Source organism: Coregonus lavaretus (assembly GCF_964263955.1).
Source record: "Coregonus lavaretus genome assembly, contig: HAP1_SCAFFOLD_4500, whole genome shotgun sequence".
Taxonomy (NCBI): domain Eukaryota; kingdom Metazoa; phylum Chordata; class Actinopteri; order Salmoniformes; family Salmonidae; genus Coregonus; species Coregonus lavaretus.
In genome coordinates this window covers 1-20774 of record NW_028158687.1, presented here as the reverse complement: position 1 = coordinate 20774, position 20774 = coordinate 1, and the positions used below count along the sequence as shown (strand labels likewise).

The following is a 20774-nucleotide window of genomic DNA, read 5'->3' as shown; positions in this document are numbered from 1 at the left end:
ATCCAGAGGAGGAATGGGAGAAGGTCATGTGGTCTGATGAGACAAAAATATAGCTTTTTGGTCTAAACTCCACTCGCCGTGTTTGGAGGAAGAAGAAGGATGAGTACAACCCCAAGAACACCATCCCAACCGTGAAGCATGGAGGTGGAAACATCATTCTTTGGGGATGCTTTTCTGTAAAGGGGACAGGACGACTGCACCGTATTGAGGGGAGGATGGATGGGGCCATGTATCGCGAGATCTTGGCCAACAACCTCCTTCCCTCAGTAAGAGCATTGAAGATGGGTCGTGGCTGGGTCTTCCAGCATGACAACGACCCGAAACACACAGCCAGGGCAACTAAGGAGTGGCTCCGTAAGAAGCATCTCAAGGTCCTGGAGTGGCCTAGCCAGTCTCCAGACCTGAACCCAATAGAAAATCTTTGGAGGGAGCTGAAACTCCGTATTGCCCAGCGACAGCCCTGAAACCTGAAGGATCTGGAAAAGGTCTGTATGGAGGAGTGCGCCAAAATCCCTGCTGCAGTGTGTGCAAACCTGGTCAAGACCTACAGGAAACGTATGATCTCTGTAATTGCAAACAAAGGTTTCTGTACCAAATATTAAGTTCTGCTTTTCTGATGTATCAAATACTTATGTCATGCAATAAAATGCAAATTAATTACTTAAAAATCATACAATGTGATTTTCTGGATATCACCACGTGAGATTTTCCAAAAACACATGGTTTGACATGATTTCACATGTGAAATACATTTTCCACCTGTGAAAACATGTGGTTTTTCCATAAGGGATACCGCTCAAGCCAGGCTAGAAGCACGGCCTGGTACTCTGAAGATACAGGACTGTCAATTGGGCACCCTAATTCTCTTTCACCTGAAGTGTGCACTTGCATTCCTCCCCTCGGCAGGTAGCCTGGCGGGTAGGAGCGTTGGGCCAGTAATCGAAAGGTTGCTGGATTGCATCCCCGAGCTGACAAGGTAAAAATCATTCGTTCTGCCCTGAGCAAGGCGGTTAACCCACTGTTCCCGGGGCGCTGTGGATGTTGATTAAGGCAACTCTCTGATTCAGAGGTGTTGGGTTAAATGCGGAAGACACATTTCAGTTGAATGCATTCAGTTGTACTGACTAGGTTTCCTCAGACACAGAAAGGAGAGACAAGAGGCATGACCATCCCCCTTTAAACTTTATTAGTTAATCTCATTATTGTTAAGCAAAGCAAAACACCAAATTATGAAGGCATCATTTTCATTTAATAGTACTGTACTCCAATTCATATGGTAATTCATAGTTTCATAGTACTGTACTTTACTGTTATTCATTGGATGTACTGTATAGCATGGCACCACTGAAAGGAATAATTAGTGAATGCATAATTGATAACAATATTGGAAAACAAATTCAAATGCTTTTCGCTAAATTTTCCGAAACCCAGAGCGTAACAGAGAGTGATCAATAGAACAAAACATATCAGCCATCACGTTACAGTAGGTAAATACTCAAAATTACAAATAATCTGCAAGCGATACACAACCAAGTATCTGTTGAAACAGATAATGAAGAAGACGTTTGACAATGTGAAATAAGCCAAACTCATTTGATACAATTATTGACAAACTGGTTAAAAGAACCTAAGTAGAAAAAAGACAGAGAGAGAGAGAGAGGACTATTAAAATGGATGACTGTTTTATGGCTGCATCCCAAATGGCACCCTATTCCCTATATAGTGCACCACTTTTGACCAGGGCCCATATAATTAACTATTTAGGGAATACGGTGCCATTCAGGACACAACCCATGTTTGTGAAGTTCTAAGCGATTCTGGCATGCATCGGAAAGAAACGACAGAGGAAGGAACCATAATCAATCTGTTGAAAGATTAAAATACACCAGACATCCTGTAGTTCAAAGTGCTTGTTGGTGCTGATAAGGAGCTCTTTCCTGTTTAATGAGTTTGTCTGCGTCTGAAGTGGCACCCTATTCCCTATATAGTGCACTACTTTTGACCAGGGCTCATATGGCTCTAGTGAAAAGTACTGCACTATATAGGGAATAGGGTGCCATTTGGGACACAGTCTGTGTCTGCAGATACAGATGCTGCTCTCTGAACATCAGACATGGTCAGAGCTTGTGTGTGTGTGTGTGTGTGTCTCTCTCTCTCAGTGTGTGTGTGTGTATGTTAACATCAGACGTGATCAAGCATTATCTCACTGATGAAAGCAAAGCTGCTAGGGCTGAGTGATGGAGATGAAGTTGTTTTAAAGTGTGTGTATGTGTCTGTCTCTGTGTGTGTGTGTGTGTGTGTGTGTGTGTGTGTGTGTGTGTGTGTGTGTGTGTGTGTGTGTGTGTGTGTGTGTGTGTGTGTGTGTGTGTGTGTGTGTGTGTGTGTGTGTGTGTGTGTGTGTGTGTGTGTGTGTGTGTAGCAAGGTATTAGTAGCTAACATTGTGACTAGGGTTGCAAAGCTACCGGTCATTTACCAAAGTTATCGGAATCTTCAGTAATTTTGGTAATTAACAGAAAATGTATGGCAATTTATCGTAACTTTGGTACTTTATACTTGAATAACTTTAAAATACATATATATTCATATATACCATTAATTTGTATATCTGTGTCCATATTGTCCATGAATTTCTAGTAGATAGATGATATGGTTCAAGAGAAAATAGCCTAATTAATGAAAATAGCATCTAATCAACAATGGCATTATTTTCAATTAACTCTGCAATTCTTCCAACTATTGACTTTTCCTCACAACTGCCACCAGATTAACGGCAAAACATTGACACCATATACATGTTGACAAAGTTAAAAAATAACAGTGTTTCAAAAAGAAACTCATATTAAACACCAATGGTATTCACTAAGTTTGTGGTTTATATTTAGGATAATGTTTTACACCTTATTTAATTATGTCATATATTTTACATGTGATAAGGCCAGAGATAATTAGACATCTGTAAAAATCTAAAGTACGGTCACTAGAAAGGGGCACTACAAAGGGGCACTAGAAAGGGGCACTAGATGTCTTGTGATAGATTACATAAAATCCTTGAAATATACCAACATTCTGGTAGTTTACTGGTAAACATAGAAAGTTTCCAGTAATATACCCTACCTTTGCAACCCTAATCGTGACTAGCCATCGGAACTGAAAAAGCAAGCAATGTGTGACAAGAAGATATGGCAGACACTCTGAACTTGGTATAATGCTGTGATGTACTCGTGTGTGTGTGTGTGTGCGCGTCCATGATGTTGCCATGTGCTCCTGCCTCCTCTATGTCAAAGATCTTTTCAAAGACCATGTCAGTCAAACACGCAGCATTCAACAGAAGCATAGTAATGCTGGAAGATGTCATGTTCCTCTTGTTTTCCACTGCTGAATGTCAGAATGTCAAAGCTAGTGACAGACCGACAGACAGACAGACATGGTGCTGTGTCGGTTCTACGGTGCTTGTTAGAAAGAGAGGATGGTGGTGGTATACGGAACACTAACCCCCCTCCACCACCCCCCAACCCCAACCCCCAATGTAGCTGGTGGAGCTATTTTGGGTTGGTGAATGTGGCGCTCTGATGTTTTTTACAGTCCCATGCTCCCACAATGTTCTAGACTCTAGATGGAATTTAAGGTTAGATGGAACGCTTCCACAATGTTCTAGATGGAATGTAAGGTTAGATGGAACGTTCCCACAATGTTCTAGATGGAATGATAGGTTAGATGGAACGCTCCCACAATGTTCTAGATGGAATGGAACAGAGATATTATATTTAGGATATTATTCATATTCTCAATATAAGCCTCTAGAATGGAAGGTTAGTCTATTTTCCAACAGAAGCTTTAGTCCTCTGGCACTATATGGCCAATATGGGAATGGAAGTAGTAGTAGTGGTAGTATTTAGATCTAACAGACTGCCAGGTATCTCATCAGTTTGATATGTTACAGTCCTCTACCACGTTTCTTTTTTTTTTTACATACATTTTCGAATTTGATCGATGAATAATTTAATGAATGACCGATTCCGTAATAAAGATTGATTGATGATGGATTTCACTAATGACAGATTACATCATTATAATAAAGATTCAAAAAGTAATTAAAAAGTAATGTAAAACAGGGGGATGAGTTATGTCTCATTCTTGTGTCCCCCAGTTTAAGAGGGCATGCGGGGACAAGTACTGATGTGGTGGCCCTTTCTTTCTTCACAGTTGGCTGGTTGATTGTCCCTCCTCCTGCTGCTCATTCCTTCTTATCTACGGGATCTGACAGAAGAAAACAGGAAGAAAATAATAAGAAGAAGTTGATGACACAAGGGTGCAAATGTAGAACCTTTTCTAGAAACACAACAGGGATTGAACCAATCACAGTCAACACAATAGACCTTATTCACGCGACGGACCATGATTGGTCGAGATCAATAGGAAGTTGAACTGCTCCTCATCTACCCCATGATGTTGGGCCAAACTACCCCTCTATTGAGAGTTCCCTAGCACACTAGTTATATGGGCCCTGGTCAAAAGTAGTGCACTATATAGTGCATGGGTATTCAACTCATACCCTACGAGGTCCGGACTTCTGCTGGTTTTCTGTTCTACCTGATAATAAATTGTACCAACTTGGTGTCCCAAATTTAAATCAGTCCCTGATTAGAGGGGAACAATGAAGAAGAAAAAAGGTATAGATTTGAATTTGAGGGATAGAGGGCAAAGGGTGCCATTTGGAACGAAGAGTTTCTTGCATAGTGAGACAATAACGTCTTGTGTGTGTTTGAGTTGGTCAATATCTAAGGGATTGGGAGGGGAGATAGGAGAGGGTGAGGTAAGGCTGCAGGAGAGGGTGAGGTAAGGCTGCAGGAGAGGGTGAGGAAAGGCTGCAGGGTGAGATCATATTGTTATCATGCAAACAGACAGACAGACACAGGAAGGCAGACAGAGGCAGGCAGACAAACAGACAGACAGACCCAGACAGACAGACACAGGCAGGCGCACACACAGAAAGACAGACAGACAGGAAAGATAGGCAGGCAGACAGACAGACATACATGCCCCTGTGCTCTGTTGGCTGATATTTTAGTGTAATCTCCTCATAACAACATTAAAAGTCTCTGCGTGGTCAATCCGACATCTGCATTGACCGTGTAGCATTTACAGTGATATGGCCTCTGCAAAAGTCAGGTCATTCATACTTCTTGAGCCATACGGAGCCATCTGCATTGTTACAACATTTGGGAGGTGCATGGCGATGCGGTACGGAGCTTGATTTGGCCTCTGCATAACTCTGGAGGTTCCGCAATTGCGTCACACCCTCCATATGAAGCCTCCGACCACATTTTCGGATCAAGCATAAATTGGCTTTAAGGGTGTCATTTTACATGCTAAAAGAGCACACCTGATTAAACTTTTCAACGATCACAATAATAATGCCTATGGAATTTTAACTATATAATTTGGCTAATCATAATTTAAAAAATAAACTATATGGTTCTTCAAAACGATCTACAAAGAACCTTTGAGATTGAAGAAGGTTCTTTATAGAACCATTCTCCATAAAGGTTCTATAAATAACCATAAAAAGGGTTCTATATAGCCCCAAAAAGGGTTGTAGCCATAGTGGAACCCATTTTATTTTATTAGTGGTTCTTTATAGAACCTTAGGACATTTTTATTTATAGCACCATAAAGGTTCCATATAGAACCTTATGAGCATGGTTCTTTATAGAACCTTCAAAAAAAGGTTCCATATAGATTTATTTTGGGGTGTGCACTGGGGTTGTGTCCCAAATGGCACCTTATTCCCTACATAGGGCATTACTTTTGACCAGGGCCAGTGAAAAAAAAAGACTAAAACTATGTTTTTTATTGTCACATACACCGAATAGTTGCAGTGAAATGTTCTGTTTTACAGGGTCAGCCATAGTAGGACGGCGCCCCTGGAGCAAATTAATGCCTTGCTCAATGGCACATAGACAGATTTTTCACCTTGTCGGCTCGGGTATTCGAACCAGCAACCTTTCCGTTACTGGCCCAATGTCAAATGACATGCAGAAACATTACATTGGGCCCTCAATGGAGACCTGGATATGGCAACATGGCAGCAGTATCAAGCATGATTGATCAATATCTGTGTCCCAAATGGCATTATATTCCCTACACAGTGCACTACTTTGGGCTCTGGTCAAAAGCAGTGCATTAAATAGGGAATAAGGTGCCATTTGGGACACAGCCATGATTTATCAGCATTATTATTGCCCCAGCAGTTAATGTCGCTTCCGAGTTAAGTTAATATGCAATCCAAATGTGATTTATTAAACTGTGTGATAGTTGAGTTTGTAGGTAATTCATCACAGTCAATCTCCTAAGGCTCACTTTCATGTACAGTATTTACCAAAAATATCAGGGTCACTACTGGGAGAGGGGAGGAGGAGAGTATGGGAGAGGAGAGAAGAGAGGAGACGAGACAAGATGAGACAATTTAGAAATGCCCAGTTGGCCGGAGTAAACAGGTAAAAAGAGAGAAAGAGAGAGGAGAGAAGAGAAGAGAGTGAGATGGAGAAAGATTGAGATAGACAGGAAGGAGTGAATGTGCCTGTGGAGAGAGAGAGAAGGAGAGATGGAGCGAGGGCGGAAAGGAGGGAGAGAGTGGAGAAGGATGAAGCTGAATACCAGAGTAGGCCAGGCAGCTCACTCTGAGGAGAGCCGAGAACAGGTAGAGAGGGATAGACAGAAAGAGGTAGAGAGGAATAGACAGAAAGAGGTAGAGAGGAATAGACAGAAAGAGGTAGAGAGGAATAGACAGAAAGAGGTAGAGAGGAATAGACAGAAAGAGGTAGAGAGGAATAGACAGAAAGAGGTAGAGAGGGATAGACAGAAAGAGGTAGAGAGGAATAGACAGAAAGAGGTAGAGAGGAATAGACAGAAAGAGGTAGAGAGGGATAGATGGATAGAGGAGGTGAGTAAAGGAGGGTGAAGTTAAATACTGACAGATACCAGGCATCCCTATTGAGAGCTGAGGGTACTCAGACTGACGTGAATTTTTATTCAGCAGCTGTGGTTGCTAACAAGAAACCACAAGCAGATCAATGAAGATGACCAGGGAGAGAGTGTATGTGTGTGTCTGTGTGTTTAAGTGTGTGTTTGTTGAGAGTGTGTGTGTGTGTTGAGTGTGTGTGTGTGTGTGTGTGTGTGTGTGTGTGTGTGTGTGTGTGTGTGTGTGTGTGTGTGTGTGTGTGTGTGTGTGTGTGCGTGCGTGTGTGTGTATGTGTTTGTTGAGAGCCTCCAATTCCAACTGTCGGTTTCAGTTGGGTCAGATCCTGCCAAGCTCTCACCTTGAGCATGTATTTATAATAGACAGCCAGGAAAGGAGGAGAGAGAGTGAGAGAGAGAGAGAGAGAGAGGAGAGATATAGAGATTGAGAGAAGAGAGAGAGAGAGCGAGAGAGCGAGAGAGAGAGCGAGAGAGAGAGAGAGAGAGAGAGAGAGAGAGAGAGAGAGAGAGAGGAGGAGAAGAGATTACAATCACAGCTTTCCATCTCTGAGATGCTGTGGGCAGTGTAGGATATTGAAGGATACTAAAAGATGATCACTCATCATCACTTAGACCCTCTAGCACGCTCCAACATGTCTTATACCCACTGACTGAGCAGACACATGGGGAAGTTTGATCATGATCATACACCCACAAATAGGCCTATATATTTCTGTAAATGTAGGATACTGACATATACTTGTAGGCGACTCCCAGAACCTCTGCATCAGACTGGAGTCAGACACTCTGACTCTCTACAAGGTATTTTAACCACTGAGTGAGAAGACACTTGGGGAAGTATGTTCATACACCCATAACCATTGCACTATTATGAACTAACAGAATAGTTGATTATCTTGCTTCTACCCCTGTGTAACCTCTTTCCTCTTCCCCTGTGTAACCTCTTTCCTCTTCCCCGATGTAATCTCTTTCCTCTTCCTCTGTGTAACCTCTTTCCTCTTCCATGTGTAACCGCTTGCTTCTTCCCCTGTGTAACCTCTTGTGTCAGAGGTGTAAAGTGAAACGTATACACAATTAAATTACATTAAATGTACATGTACAAATCATTAGATTACATCAAATACTTACGTTCACTAGCGCTGGTGTCTATCTCCATCTCTTTCTCCTTATCCATCTCTTTCTTCTTATCCATCTCTTTCTCCTTATCCATCTCTTTCTCCTTATCCATCTCTTTCTTCTTATCCATCTCTTTCTTCTTATCCATCTCTTTCTCCTTATCCATCTCTTTCTCCTTATCCATCTCTTTCTTCTTATCCATCTCTTTCTCCTTATCCATCTCTTTCTTCTTATCCATCGCGTTCTCCTTATCCATCTGTTTCCCCTTATCCATCTCTTTCTCTTTCTCCTTCTCCATCTCTTTCTTCTTATCCATCTCTTTCTCCTTCTCCATCTCTTTCTCCTTCTCCATCTCTTTCTTCTTATCCATCTCGTTCTCCTTCTCCATCTCTTTCTCCTTCTCCATCTCTTTCTCCATATCCATCTCTTTCTCCATATCCATCCCTTTCTCCGTATCCATCTCTTTCTCCATATCCATCTCTTCAGGTTCTGCATTAGAGAGAACTGAACACACAAACACAGTTAAACAATCATCCAAATTGAGTTCTCTTGAAATTACTTGGTTGCTTTGGACATAATTTGCTTACAATGGATAAAATTGCATTTGGAATGTAGATGATGAATACAATGACAAGTGTGGACAGACTGTTCCGTGTAGCTCATTGTTTGTAACAACTCTGTGATTACAGTAATACAGGCATCAGAACAGAAAGGTCAGGACAGTCTCAAATGGCACCCTATTCCCTATATATCTCCCGAGTGGCGCAGTGGTCTAAGGCACTGTATTGCAGTGTTAGCTGTGCCACTAGAGATCCTGGTTCGAATCCAGGCTCTGTCGTAGCCGGCCGCGACCTGGAGACCCACGAGGCGGCGCACAATTGGCCCAGGATAGGGGAGGGAATGGCTGGCAGGGATGTAGCTCAGTTGGTTGAGCATGGCGTTTGCAACGCCAGGGTTGTGGGTTCAATTCCTACGGGGGGCCAGTAAAATAAAATAGATATATATAAAAAAGAATAATGTATGCACTCACTAACTGTAAGTTGCTCTTGATAAGAGCGTCTGCTAAAATAGTGCATTATTTTTGGCTCTGGTCAATATAGGGATAGGGTGCTATTTGGGACTCAGCCTCTGATCCCTCCCAACACCCCAGTCAGTCAATGAGTCACCAAGTTACAGTAAACAACAGCGTTAAGCCTCGCCCACGCCTTCCCCCAACAGAAAATAATTAAAACGCCAACTTCTAACTACATATGTAGGATCTTAATTTTATCACTCCTTTGTTGCTGAGAATGTTCCTGCACAGCAGGAAATGCAAACTTGTAGTGTATTTGAGTTTTTAAAAGGCTTCTAAAGTTGATCATTTCCACTTTGAAATTTCAGACTTGCCCTAACGAAAAATCTATCAACCCCTACAAAAATGTCCATTAATTATAATCCACATAATAATTCAAATTTCCTCTTGCTGCAGGATTATTTTCCTGCTGTAGCAAACTGGCTCAAATTAAGATCCTACATCTGTAACTGGCAGCTTCACATTTACATTTTTCACAAGGAGACAACGGAGGGTACTTAAAGCATCAAAGTGGCTGATGCCTGGAAATTCAATGCCTTCCTAAAGAGTCCCAATTCAAACAGAGACAAAACAAGTATGAAGAGAGGAAGGAGAGAGAGAGAGGAGAGAGAGTGATGAGGGAGAGATGCAAAATTAATTACAGAATGCGGTCCTGAGGCAGCATGAGCAGAGAAGCTCCCCTTTCCCTGATCTCTCCTTCCCCCCTCTCCCTCACTCCCAAAGCAAAGCGTTCTGCTTTCCCCTCTCTTCTCTTGTCTCTTCCCCAACCTTACACTGCCTCTCAGCAGTCACGTAGATCCCTTTCCCCCTTGTCCTCCTCTCCCTCACTCCCAAAGCAACTCCTCTCTGCCTTCCCCTCTGTCTCCCTCTTGTCTCCCTGTCTCCCCCCAACTATCAGCAGTCACACAGGCCCCTCTCCTCCTCTCCTCCCTTTCTCCCCACTCCCTCACTCCCAAAGCAACCCCTTGCTCCCTTTTCCTCCTCAACCCCGGCTCCAAACAAACTGTGCTGTAAAAACATATTGTCTCCTCCAGGCCTCCCAAGGCACCCAGGCATCTCAACGATGATGTAAACAATTACAGTTCCTCAGCAGTGATGGAAAACAGTGTATTATTTCAAACGGTTATTCATATTATTTTGGTCATTTTAGCAGACGCTCTTATCCAGAGTGACTTACAGGAGAAATGATGGTTAAGTGCCTTGCTCGGTTACTGGCCCAATGCTCTTAACCGCCAACAACCTAGCTGTTTCTACCAGACCTGGGTTCAAATACTATTTGAAATCTTTTAAGTCCTTCATAGGCCCAGTGCAGTCAAAATGCAGTTTTTCCTGTGATTTGTATCATATTGTACAACAGCTGATGAAACTAACACTATAAAAGTGTAAAGAAAATTAGATCAGTGTTATTTCCAGCTGGTTGAAAATACAATCTACACAGGACCTTCTAATCAGCAGGTTTTGCATGGGTGCAGTTTTGACTTGCCTGGTGACATGCTTGGTCAATGCAGCCATTTTTATCTCAATATCAAATCATTTCTGCGTAACAATTAAGTACCGTACTGTGATTGTTTTCCATACCCAAAAAATATAGAGAAAAAAAATGACTTCTTAGCAAAGAGCAATTTCTCAAGCAAAAATTTTGCTAGGACTGTCACCAGGCAGGCTAAAACTCCATCCACCAAAACAGGGAGAAATTTCAGGCGGTCTTTTCAAACAGCTCTTACACTAAAAGGGCATTATCATAATGTTCTAAATGTAACAATATTATTCCAACCTAATGGAAATATAAAACACAGGAAAATCAAGTTTTTGACTTCACTGGGCCTTTAATATGTAAGGTTTACTCAACGAGGGGCTATGCATCCTGTGGAAAATAATGCACGACGTGGAAGGTGTGTGCCACGACACGCTAGCAGTGGCACTAACCTTCCAGGGAGTTGCATTATTTTCAGTGTCGGGGAGTAGTGTCAACTAGTAATTAAACTACATTTTGCAGTAGCTTAGTGGTAGTTGAACTAAATTCTAATCTTGATAGTGTTTTCAGTAGTTAATTACTTTAGCTAACTACTGGAACTACACACTACTTTTTTGCTAAAAGAAAAGACAATATGGGTGAAGTAGGCAAGAATGTCCTTTCTTTTTCGGCATCAGACCTGCCTTATTCTCAGTTGAAACATCGTTTTTAAAGGTCAAAATTACACATTCGGTTAACATCTGACTCCAGAGTGATGTCTATGACATTTGAGATTTAGATATGATCATTTTTCACGAAGTAGTTTGGATGTAGTGAACTACTTTTTCTAAGTGCCTTTAGTTAAGTAAACTACATTTTTCTTAAGGGTAGCTTTAGCGTAGCTTTGCTTCTTCCAGTGTGACGTAATTGGTAGCTTTTTAAATTATATTTTCAGAGTAGCTTCCCCAACAATGATTATTCTCCACAGAAGGGCGGCAGGTAGGTAACCGGTTAGATTCGTTGTGAAAGGTCGATAGTTCAAATCACCGAGCCGGCAAGGTGAAACATTTGTCGAGGTGCAATTGAGGAAAGCACTTAACCCTAATTGCTCCAAAGTCGCCATTGATAATGGCAGACCCTGGCTGTGACCCCACTCTTCGAGGGTGTCTCAGGGGGAGTTGGGATATGCAAAAAAAACATTTCCATTTCACATATGCGTATAATACACACTTGTACATGTGTGAAATAGGACAAATATAAGCACCCACCAAATTATTATTATTATTATATAGCCCTGAGATGATTATTCCTCTAATACCACAGCTATAATGTGTTCATTTGCCGGTAGAAATGTGTTCGACATCCACTGAAGTAGCTAGCAAGTTTACTACAGTAGTTGCCTTGGTAACCAAACAAACAGACTTGCTAGCTTAGCTAACCAAACCAGCTGTCCTGCTAGCTTGCTATTATGAAAATCGAATTCAACAATGCCAATAATATTTTCAATTCTACTTTTGCTTTCAAAAGCAGCTCACACATAGAACATGTCAGAATGAACTTCATAACCATTGAATATTGCCGTGCTTTATAGCGAAATAATGCAAGCTCTTGAATGTCCTTCAAGCCAATCAGAAACGAGTATTCAACAATGCCATAGTATAATTAAGTAATACGGCCCGAGGAGGTGTAGTATATGGCCAATATACCACGGCTAAGGACTGTTCTTATGCAAGACACAACGCGGAGTGGCTGGACAAAGCCCTTAGCCGTGGTATATTGGCCATATACCACAAACCCCCGAGGTGCCTTATTGCTAATATAAACTGGTTACCAACGTAATTAGAGCAGTAAAAATAAATATTTTGTCTTACCCGTGGTATACGGTCTGATATACCACGGCTGTCAGCCAATCAGCATTCAGGGCTCGATCCACCCAGTTTATAATTAAGCAATAAGGCCAGAGGGTTTTGGTATATGGCCAATATATCGAGGCTAAAGGCTGTTCTTATGTACGACGCAACTCGGAATGCCTGGATACAGCCCTTAGCCGTGGTATATTGGCCATATACCACAAACCCCAGAGGTGTCTTATTGCTAATATAAACTGGTTACCAACGTAATTAGAGCTGTGGTATATGGTGTGATATTCCACGGTTTTCAGCCAATCAGCATTCAGGGCTCGAACCACCCAGTTTATAAAGACCATTAACAAAGAGCGTTCCAAACCTCTCTACCAATTTATGGGTTGCATATTTCATCACAATAGTTTTTTGAATGTTTGTTTTGGACTGATGCCCAACTGAGCATTCTACTCAATGCATCGTCAATGAGCTCTGATGAAGATTTCATCAAAAGTGCATTACAGTGGCTTGTAAATACAATGACATTCAAAAGGAGGCAAATAATTAGTAGGAAACCTTTTGTCATCATTTTGATACCGCCAGATTGACTTTAGATGCAGTATAACGTAATGGGAGGACACCGGAATTTAGCTAGCTACCGTTAGCATTGCTAGCTATTTTTGACAAACTTTGCTAGCTAATGACAACATTGCCATTTCTAAAGTAAATTTGACGACATGATAATGCTGGCAAAGTTGTTTCCTACTAAACATTTGACTACTTTGAGAACGTTCATAACAATGGCATGACGCGACCGAGTGACGGAGTTTTCAGATGACATATTCATCCCCCTCCCCATTCAGATTAATCCCAAACAGTCCTAGCAAAATTCTTGGTTGGGAGTTCAAATCCCAAATGGGGTCATATTGAGAAGTCAGCACTAAGTAATCATGTCAAATGTAATCATATTGATTAAAGATGTTTACACTATTTTAGCTGAACAGCGTACCACTTACCTTAAAACCCCTTTTAACCTTTCACTACATGGCTTACAAAAAAAAACTTGAAATGTGCAGTTTCACATGTGAAAATTGCAATTAGAGTTCACGTTACACCACCTTTTCACATGTGAGGAGAATAACATGTTTTCACCTCACATGTGAATTTGCATTTTCACATGTGAAAACCTAACTCTCACATGTGTAATTGCATCCCCATGTTGTCACATTTATTTCACATGAGACCATGTTTTCAATTGTGTAGTTTCATGTTATTACATGTTGCTTTTACATGTGTCACATATTATTAGATTCACTTCACATAAGATCACATGTTTTTTCCGTAAGGGAATGCCTGGATGCCTCAAAAGTATTTAAGTCATTAAACAAGGTTTTCATGGTTTTCCATGTACTGTATGTCTTCATCAACAAACAAACCAGTTCTCTCAGAGAGCCATCCATTATACTGGAATATAGAAATGCCTGGATCCTTCGGAGTTAAAGTCTACATGGCTGCCTTCTTAAAAATCAAGAGTTCTCCTGGATTTTGCAGATAGTTCAATCATTACATTCTGCTTCTGCTCTCTCTCTCTCTTACACTTTCTCTCTCTCCCTTGCTCTCACCCCTTCTGTCTCTCTTTCTCTCTCTCCCGCCCTCTCCCGCTCTCTCTCTCTCTCTCTCTCTCTCTCTCTCTCTCTCTCTCTCTCTCTCTCTCTCTCTCTCTCTCTCTCTCTCTCTCTCTCTCTCTCTCTCTCTCTCTCTCCATCTGTCTCTCCCCCGCTCTCTGTATCTCTCCTACTCCCTTCTGTCCGCTGCCAGTGAAGAAGCAGCAATGACAGGCGAGGCAAGACAAAGCAATGATTCCATTCCGCCACCGCCTTGTCTCGCGCTGATGGAGAGAGAGAGAGAGAGAGCTGGCGGGAGTAAATGAAACTGTGCAAGACATCTTTCAAAAGTATTTATAGTACTCCCTCCCCACTATAATCAAAGTAGCAGGTTTGTCACCCAAAACATCTCATGGTACCCTCCATACCATGAGGAATCGGTACAGAGACACACTCACAGATAAGTAAACATGGGCATATACCTCTGTATTATATGGACAATAGACAGAGAATTACCCCAAGTGGCCAAAATATGCTGTTGAATTGAATGGAATTGAATTCACTAGTTTACATGCTGTATTTCAAGGTCAGAACATTAAAGGAAGTGTGGAATGTGGTAATATTGTATCCTGCAGTGGTACACACCATCCTTCTTCTTGTCAGCCTTTTAAAATGAGAGAGCTAAGAGTGACCCTGTAACACATTTCAGAACTGGCCTCATTCCAGATCCCTTCTCTCCTCTCCTCCCAGGTAATAACATCAGAACTCAGGAGCCCTGGTGGCACTTTCTCCTCCTAATAACCACCATTGATGAAAACCCAACCCAACACAAACCAGAAAATAAATAGAATTTAAATTGATTCTGCTCCACAGCCCCCACTGCCACCCCCACCGCCCTATGGATCCCAGAGAAAGAGAGAGAGAGACAGACAGAGACCTAGACAGAGAATGAGTGTGTGTGTGTGAGAGAGAGAGAGAGAGAGAGAGAGAGAGGAGAGAGAGAGAGAGAGAGAGAGAGAGAGAGAGAGAGAGAGAGAGAGAGAGAGAGAGAGAGAGAGAGAGAGAGAGAGAGAGAGAGAGAGAGAGAGAGAGAGAGAGAGAGAGAGAGAGAGAGAGAGAGAGAGAGAGAGAGAGACAGAAAAATAAATGTATTGGCCCAATAGTTACATCATTAAAAGCACAAACTTTACTTAACGGACCTAGAAAGTTAGAACCAAGCCTCCCTCCTTGTCCACTGTACCCCCATGACGCCCCACAACCCTACAACGTCCTTCAGATGGTTCACCAGCCCCCCATATACATGCTCCAGTGTGAGCCGAGCCGGCACCAGCCCCAGCAGCACAGCTCTGGTGTCAGTACACTCTGCCCCCTGCATATCATTGTTCCTGGTCTTCCACACTGAAATGTCAAAAGTGTGTATCTCTGTTCTGTGATTTTGGATAGATAGATGGACGAGCGAGAGAGAGAGAGAAAGAGAGAGAGAGAATGCTGTGCTGAGAGCTGACAGTATAAGGGTCATCGTTTAGGGGGGAGGAGAAAGAGGAGATAGCGTGATGTGGTTACAAACACATAAACAATATGGAGAATGAGGTGGAGAAAAACAGGCTTCTGTCGGTCAAAGTTCTGGAGAAGGAGAGGAGGAGGAGAAGGAGGAGGAGGTAGAATAATAATTTCAGTCAAAAGAGAGGAGGAGGAGGAAGAGGTAGAAGAGAGGGAGGAAGAGGAGGATCATTTCAGTCAAAAGAGAGGAGGAGGAGGAGGAGGAGGAGGAGGAGGAGGAGGAGAAGCTCAGTCCATAGAGATGAGGAGACAAGGAGATGAAACAACTCACTGAATGAATCTACTTTCTCATTATAGTACTGGACAGCCCAGCTACCAACTAACAGCACCATCACTGATTGAAATAGTTTTCAAACTCCACATTTAGGAGGAAAGCCCCACATTTTCTACGAGGGTTACTAGATGATATGTAGAGACACATTAATGTCCAAAAACTCTCTCTCTCCTTTCTCTCTCCTTTCATTGACCCTCTCCCTCCTTTCCATCAACCCTCTCCCTCCTTTTTTTCGACCCTCTCCCACCTTTTCTTCAGAGGAAGAAAGGAAAAGGAGGAATTTTGATTCAGGGCTTTTGTCTTTTCACAGGGAGACCCGACAGAGGGAGAGGGGGAGAGGAGGAGAGAAGGGAAGGAGAGTAGGAGAGGCGGTTGTAGAGTTTACTGAACAGAATTTGCCCCCCTCCACTCGCCCCCTTTTCCCTCCCCCTTTATCCCCCTGTCCCTCCTCCTCGTACCCCTATCCCTCCTCCTCTTACCCCTGTCCTGTGCAGGTCACAGCTCACTGCTCCCTAATTGGCTTAGTGATGTTGAGACAGTGGACCGAATAACACTGGGGCATCATCAAGTGTTTTCCCCCCAAACTACTCTTTCCTTTTCACTCCTTTGAGTGTGTTGGCAGCTCCATTCAGCTAAGCTATTTCACCAGCCTGGGCATCGTACTACAAGCTTGTAACATTTACATATGGAAATGGGACCGGCTTTCCCCACATTTACCAGCTCATTAGTTCCTATTGGTTCAGGCCCTTGTTGATCCGCCGGGCAACCCGTTTTCTCTTGTTTTGCATGAGTGCGGTGATGTCTGCAATTATGTGTTACAAGAAGGATACATACAAGTGCCCAGGGTCCAGGGCTTGTAATGGGGAGGCAAAGTTATTGAATAAGGGTCTTTGATACTCGTTTAATATACATATGGTTCAGTTCACATAAAGATCACAAATCACACTAACCATAGACCACCCAGTAGTCATTACAACCCCTCTTTAATTCACACAATGAATTCAGCTCCATCATGTTAGAAAGGGAGGGTTATCTGAAGACGTCAGTGGCACCATTGACCCTAACAGGGCTCTTGTTGCGTCTCAAATGGCAGCCTCTTCCCTATATAGATTTTTAGATTAGCCGACGCCAATGCCGACAGGTAGTCTTACTGGTTGTCCGGCACATAATGAAAAATACATTACAGACAAAATACTTTACAATTTAAAACATTAGTAGTGCACTAAAAGGGAATAAGGTGTTATTTGGAATACAATCCTCAGTCTTTGTTTTCGTTCTTTGCTTATTCTGTGGCGATGAAGTGCTATTGAGCTGGCAGTGCTACCCTGCTATAAAAAAACACTTATTTTACCAGGTAAGTTGACTGAGAACACATTCTCATTTACATTAACGACCTGGGGAATAGTTACAGGGGAGAGGAAAGGGGATGGATGAGCCAATTGAATGCTGGGAATGATTGGGTGAGCATGATGGTATGACGGCCAGAATGGGAATTTAGCCAGGACACCTTGATACACGGACTGCCTTAGCAACAGCAGTGAGCCAGGGCCAGAGATATTTACCAGACACTCCATCAAGTGGTCCTCTGTAGCTCAGCTGGTAGAGCACGGCGCTTGTAATGCCAAGGTAGTGGGTTCGATCCCCGGGACCACCCATACACAAAAATGTATGCACGCATGACTGTAAGTCGCTTTGGATAAAAGCGTCTGCTAAATGGCATATTATTATTATAAGTAAAGTGAGAGGGAAAACAGTTATTGCTGTGGCTAAAATACATTTCCTGCAACATCATTCAACAGCTGTTTTAAAGTTCAACAGCACTGGGTCAGAATTTATCTAGTAGAACTCCCTGGCAGAACTGTGACTGCGCAATACAATCCCCTAATAATATGTACAGTGGGGGGAAAAAGTATTTAGTCAGCCACCAATTGTGCAAGTTCTCCCACTTAAAAAGATGAGAGAGGCCGGTAATTTTCATCATAGGTACACGTCAACTATGACAGACAAAATGAGAAAAAATATCCAGAAAATCACATTGTAGGATTTTTTTATGAATTTATTAGCAAATTATGGTGGAAAATAAGTATTTGGTCAATAACAAAAGTTTCTCAATACTTTGTTATATACCCTTTGTTGGCAATGACACAGGTCAAACGTTTTCTGTAAGTCTTCACAAGGTTTTCACACACTGTTGCTGGTATTTTGGCCCATTCCTCCATGCAGATCTCCTCTAGAGCAGTGATGTTTTGGGGCTGTCGCTGGGCAACACGGACTTTCAACTCCCTCCAAAGATTTTCTATGGGGTTGAGATCTGGAGACTGGCTAGGCCACTCCAGGACCTTGAAATGCTTCTTACGAAGCCACTCCTTCGTTGCCCGGGCGGTGTGTTTGGGATCATTGTCATGCTGAAAGACCCAGCCACGTTTCATCTTCAATGCCCTTGCTGATGGAAGGAGGTTTTCACTCAAAATCTCACGATACATGGCCCCATTCATTCTTTCCTTTACACGGATCAGTCGTCCTGGTCCCTTTGCAGAAGAACAGCCCCAAAGCATGATGTTTCCACCCCCATGCTTCACAGTAGGTATGGTGTTCTTTGGATGCAACTCAGCATTCTTTGTCCTCCAAACACGACGAGTTGAGTTTTTACCAAAAAGTTCTATTTTGGTTTCATCTGACCATATGACATTCTCCCAATCCTCTTCTGGATCATCTAGCAAACTTCAGACGGGCCTGGACATGTACTGGCTTAAGCAGGGGGACACGTCTTGCACTGCAGGATTTGAGTCCCTGGCGGCGTAGTGTGTTACTGATGGTAGGCTTTGTTACTTTGGTCCCAGCTCTCTGCAGGTCATTCACTAGGTCCCCCCGTGTGGTTCTGGGATTTTTGCTCACCGTTCTTGTGATCATTTTGACCCCACAGGTTGAGATCTTGCGTGGAGCCCCAGATCGAGGGAGATTATCAGTGGTCTTGTATGTCTTCCATTTCCTAATAATTGCTCCCACAGTTGATTTCTTCAAACCAAGCTGCTTACCTATTGCAGATTCAGTCTTCCCAGCCTGGTGCAGGTCTACAATTTTGTTTCTGGTGTCCTTTGACAGCTCTTTGGTCTTGGCCATAGTGGAGTTTGGAGTGTGACTGTTTGAGGTTGTGGACAGGTGTCTTTTATACTGATAACAAATTCAAACAGGTGCCATTAATACAGGTAACGAGTGGAGGACAGAGGAGCCTCTTAAAGAAGAAGTTACAGGTCTGTGAGAGCCAGAAATCTTGCTTGTTTGTAGGTGACCAAATACTTATTTTCCACCATAATTTGCAAATAAATTCATAAAAAATCCTACAATGTGATTTTCTGGATTTTCTTTCCTCAATTTGTCTGTCATAGTTGACGTGTACCTATGATGAAAATTACAGGCCTCTCTCATCTTTTTAAGTGGGAGAACTTGCACAAAAGTTGTTCTGAACAGCGCCGGAGAAGATGGCTGCCGTTTTACAGCCCTCTAACCAATTGTACTATTATGTGTGTTTTTCCGCGTTATTTGTAATTTATTTTGTACATAATGTTTCTGCCATCGTCTCTTATAACCAAAAAGAGCTTCTGGATATCAGGACAGCGATTACTCACCTCGTATTGGACTAATATTTTTTCTTCAACGAGGCGGCCGCGAAGGATATCATACAGACACCCGACAAGGCCCAAATCCCTGTCATTCGCGTGAGGAAGAGACAGAGATATCGTGGACGTAGATCGGGGTGCCTTGTAAGGATCCGACGGTGAGCGAGTATACTGCCTCTTCCATCAATCCTATTAGCCAACGTTCAATCATTTGAAAATAAATTGGATGACTTAAGATTACGGTTATCCTACCAACGGGACATTAAAAACTGTAATATCTTATGTTTCACCGAGTCGTGGCTGAATGACGACATTGATATCATACAGCTAGCGGGCTATACGCTACATCAGCAGGATAGAACGGCTGACTCCGGTAAGACAAGGGGTGGCGGTCTGTGTATATTTGTAAACAACAGCTGGTGCACAAAATCAAATACTAAGGAAGTCTCAAGGTTTTGCTCGCCTGAGGTAGAGTATCTTATGATAAGCTGTAGACCACACTATTTACCAAGAGAGTTTTCATCTATATTTTTCATAGCGGTCTATTTACCACCACAAACCAATGCTGGCATTAAGATTGCACTGAATGAGTTGTACAAGGCCATAAGTCAACAGGAAAACGCTCATCCAGATGCAGCGCTCCTAGTGGCCGGGGACTTTAATGCAGGGAAACTTAAATCCGTTCTACCTAATTTCTACCAGCATGTTAAATGTGCAACCAGAGGAAAAAAAACTCTAGACCACCTTTACTCCACACACAGAGACGCATACAAAGCTCTCCCTCGCCCTCCATTTGGCAAATCTGACCATAACTCTATCCTCCTGATTCCTGCTTATAAGCAAAAACTAAAGCAGGAAGCACCAGTGACTCGGTTAATAAAAAAGTGGTCAGATGACGCAGATGCTAAGCTACAGGACTGTTTTGCTAGCACAGACTGGAACATGTTCCGGGATTCTTCAGACAGCATTGAGGAGTACACCACATCAGTCACTGGCTTCATCAATAAGTGCATCGATGATGTCGTCCCCACAGTGACCGTACGTACATACCCCAACCAGAAGCCATGGATTACAGGAAACATCCGCACTGAGCTAAAGGGTAGAGCTGCCGCTTTCAAGGAACGGGACTCTAACCCGGACGCTTATAAGAAATCCCGCTATGACCTCCGACGAACCATCAAACAGGCAAAGAGTCAATACAGGACAAAGATTGAATCGTACTACACTGGCTCTGACGCTCGTCGGATGTGGCAGGGCT

At 42.7% G+C, this 20774-nt stretch overlaps 1 protein-coding gene across 1 annotated transcript; it reads right to left on the bottom strand.

The window, feature by feature from the left end:
* Positions 1 to 3968: 3968 nt before the first annotated feature.
* On the bottom strand, positions 3969 to 8594 carry LOC311123683 (uncharacterized protein). The gene is made up of 2 exons (XM_084197928.1): positions 8108 to 8594; positions 3969 to 4258 (listed from the first exon to the last, which is right to left on the bottom strand). Exons 1-2 carry the CDS (start codon positions 8571 to 8573, stop codon positions 4236 to 4238), a joined length of 489 nt encoding a protein of 162 aa, XP_084054054.1. The 5' UTR covers positions 8574 to 8594; the 3' UTR covers positions 3969 to 4235.
* Between the last annotated feature and the right edge of the window lie 12180 nt (positions 8595 to 20774).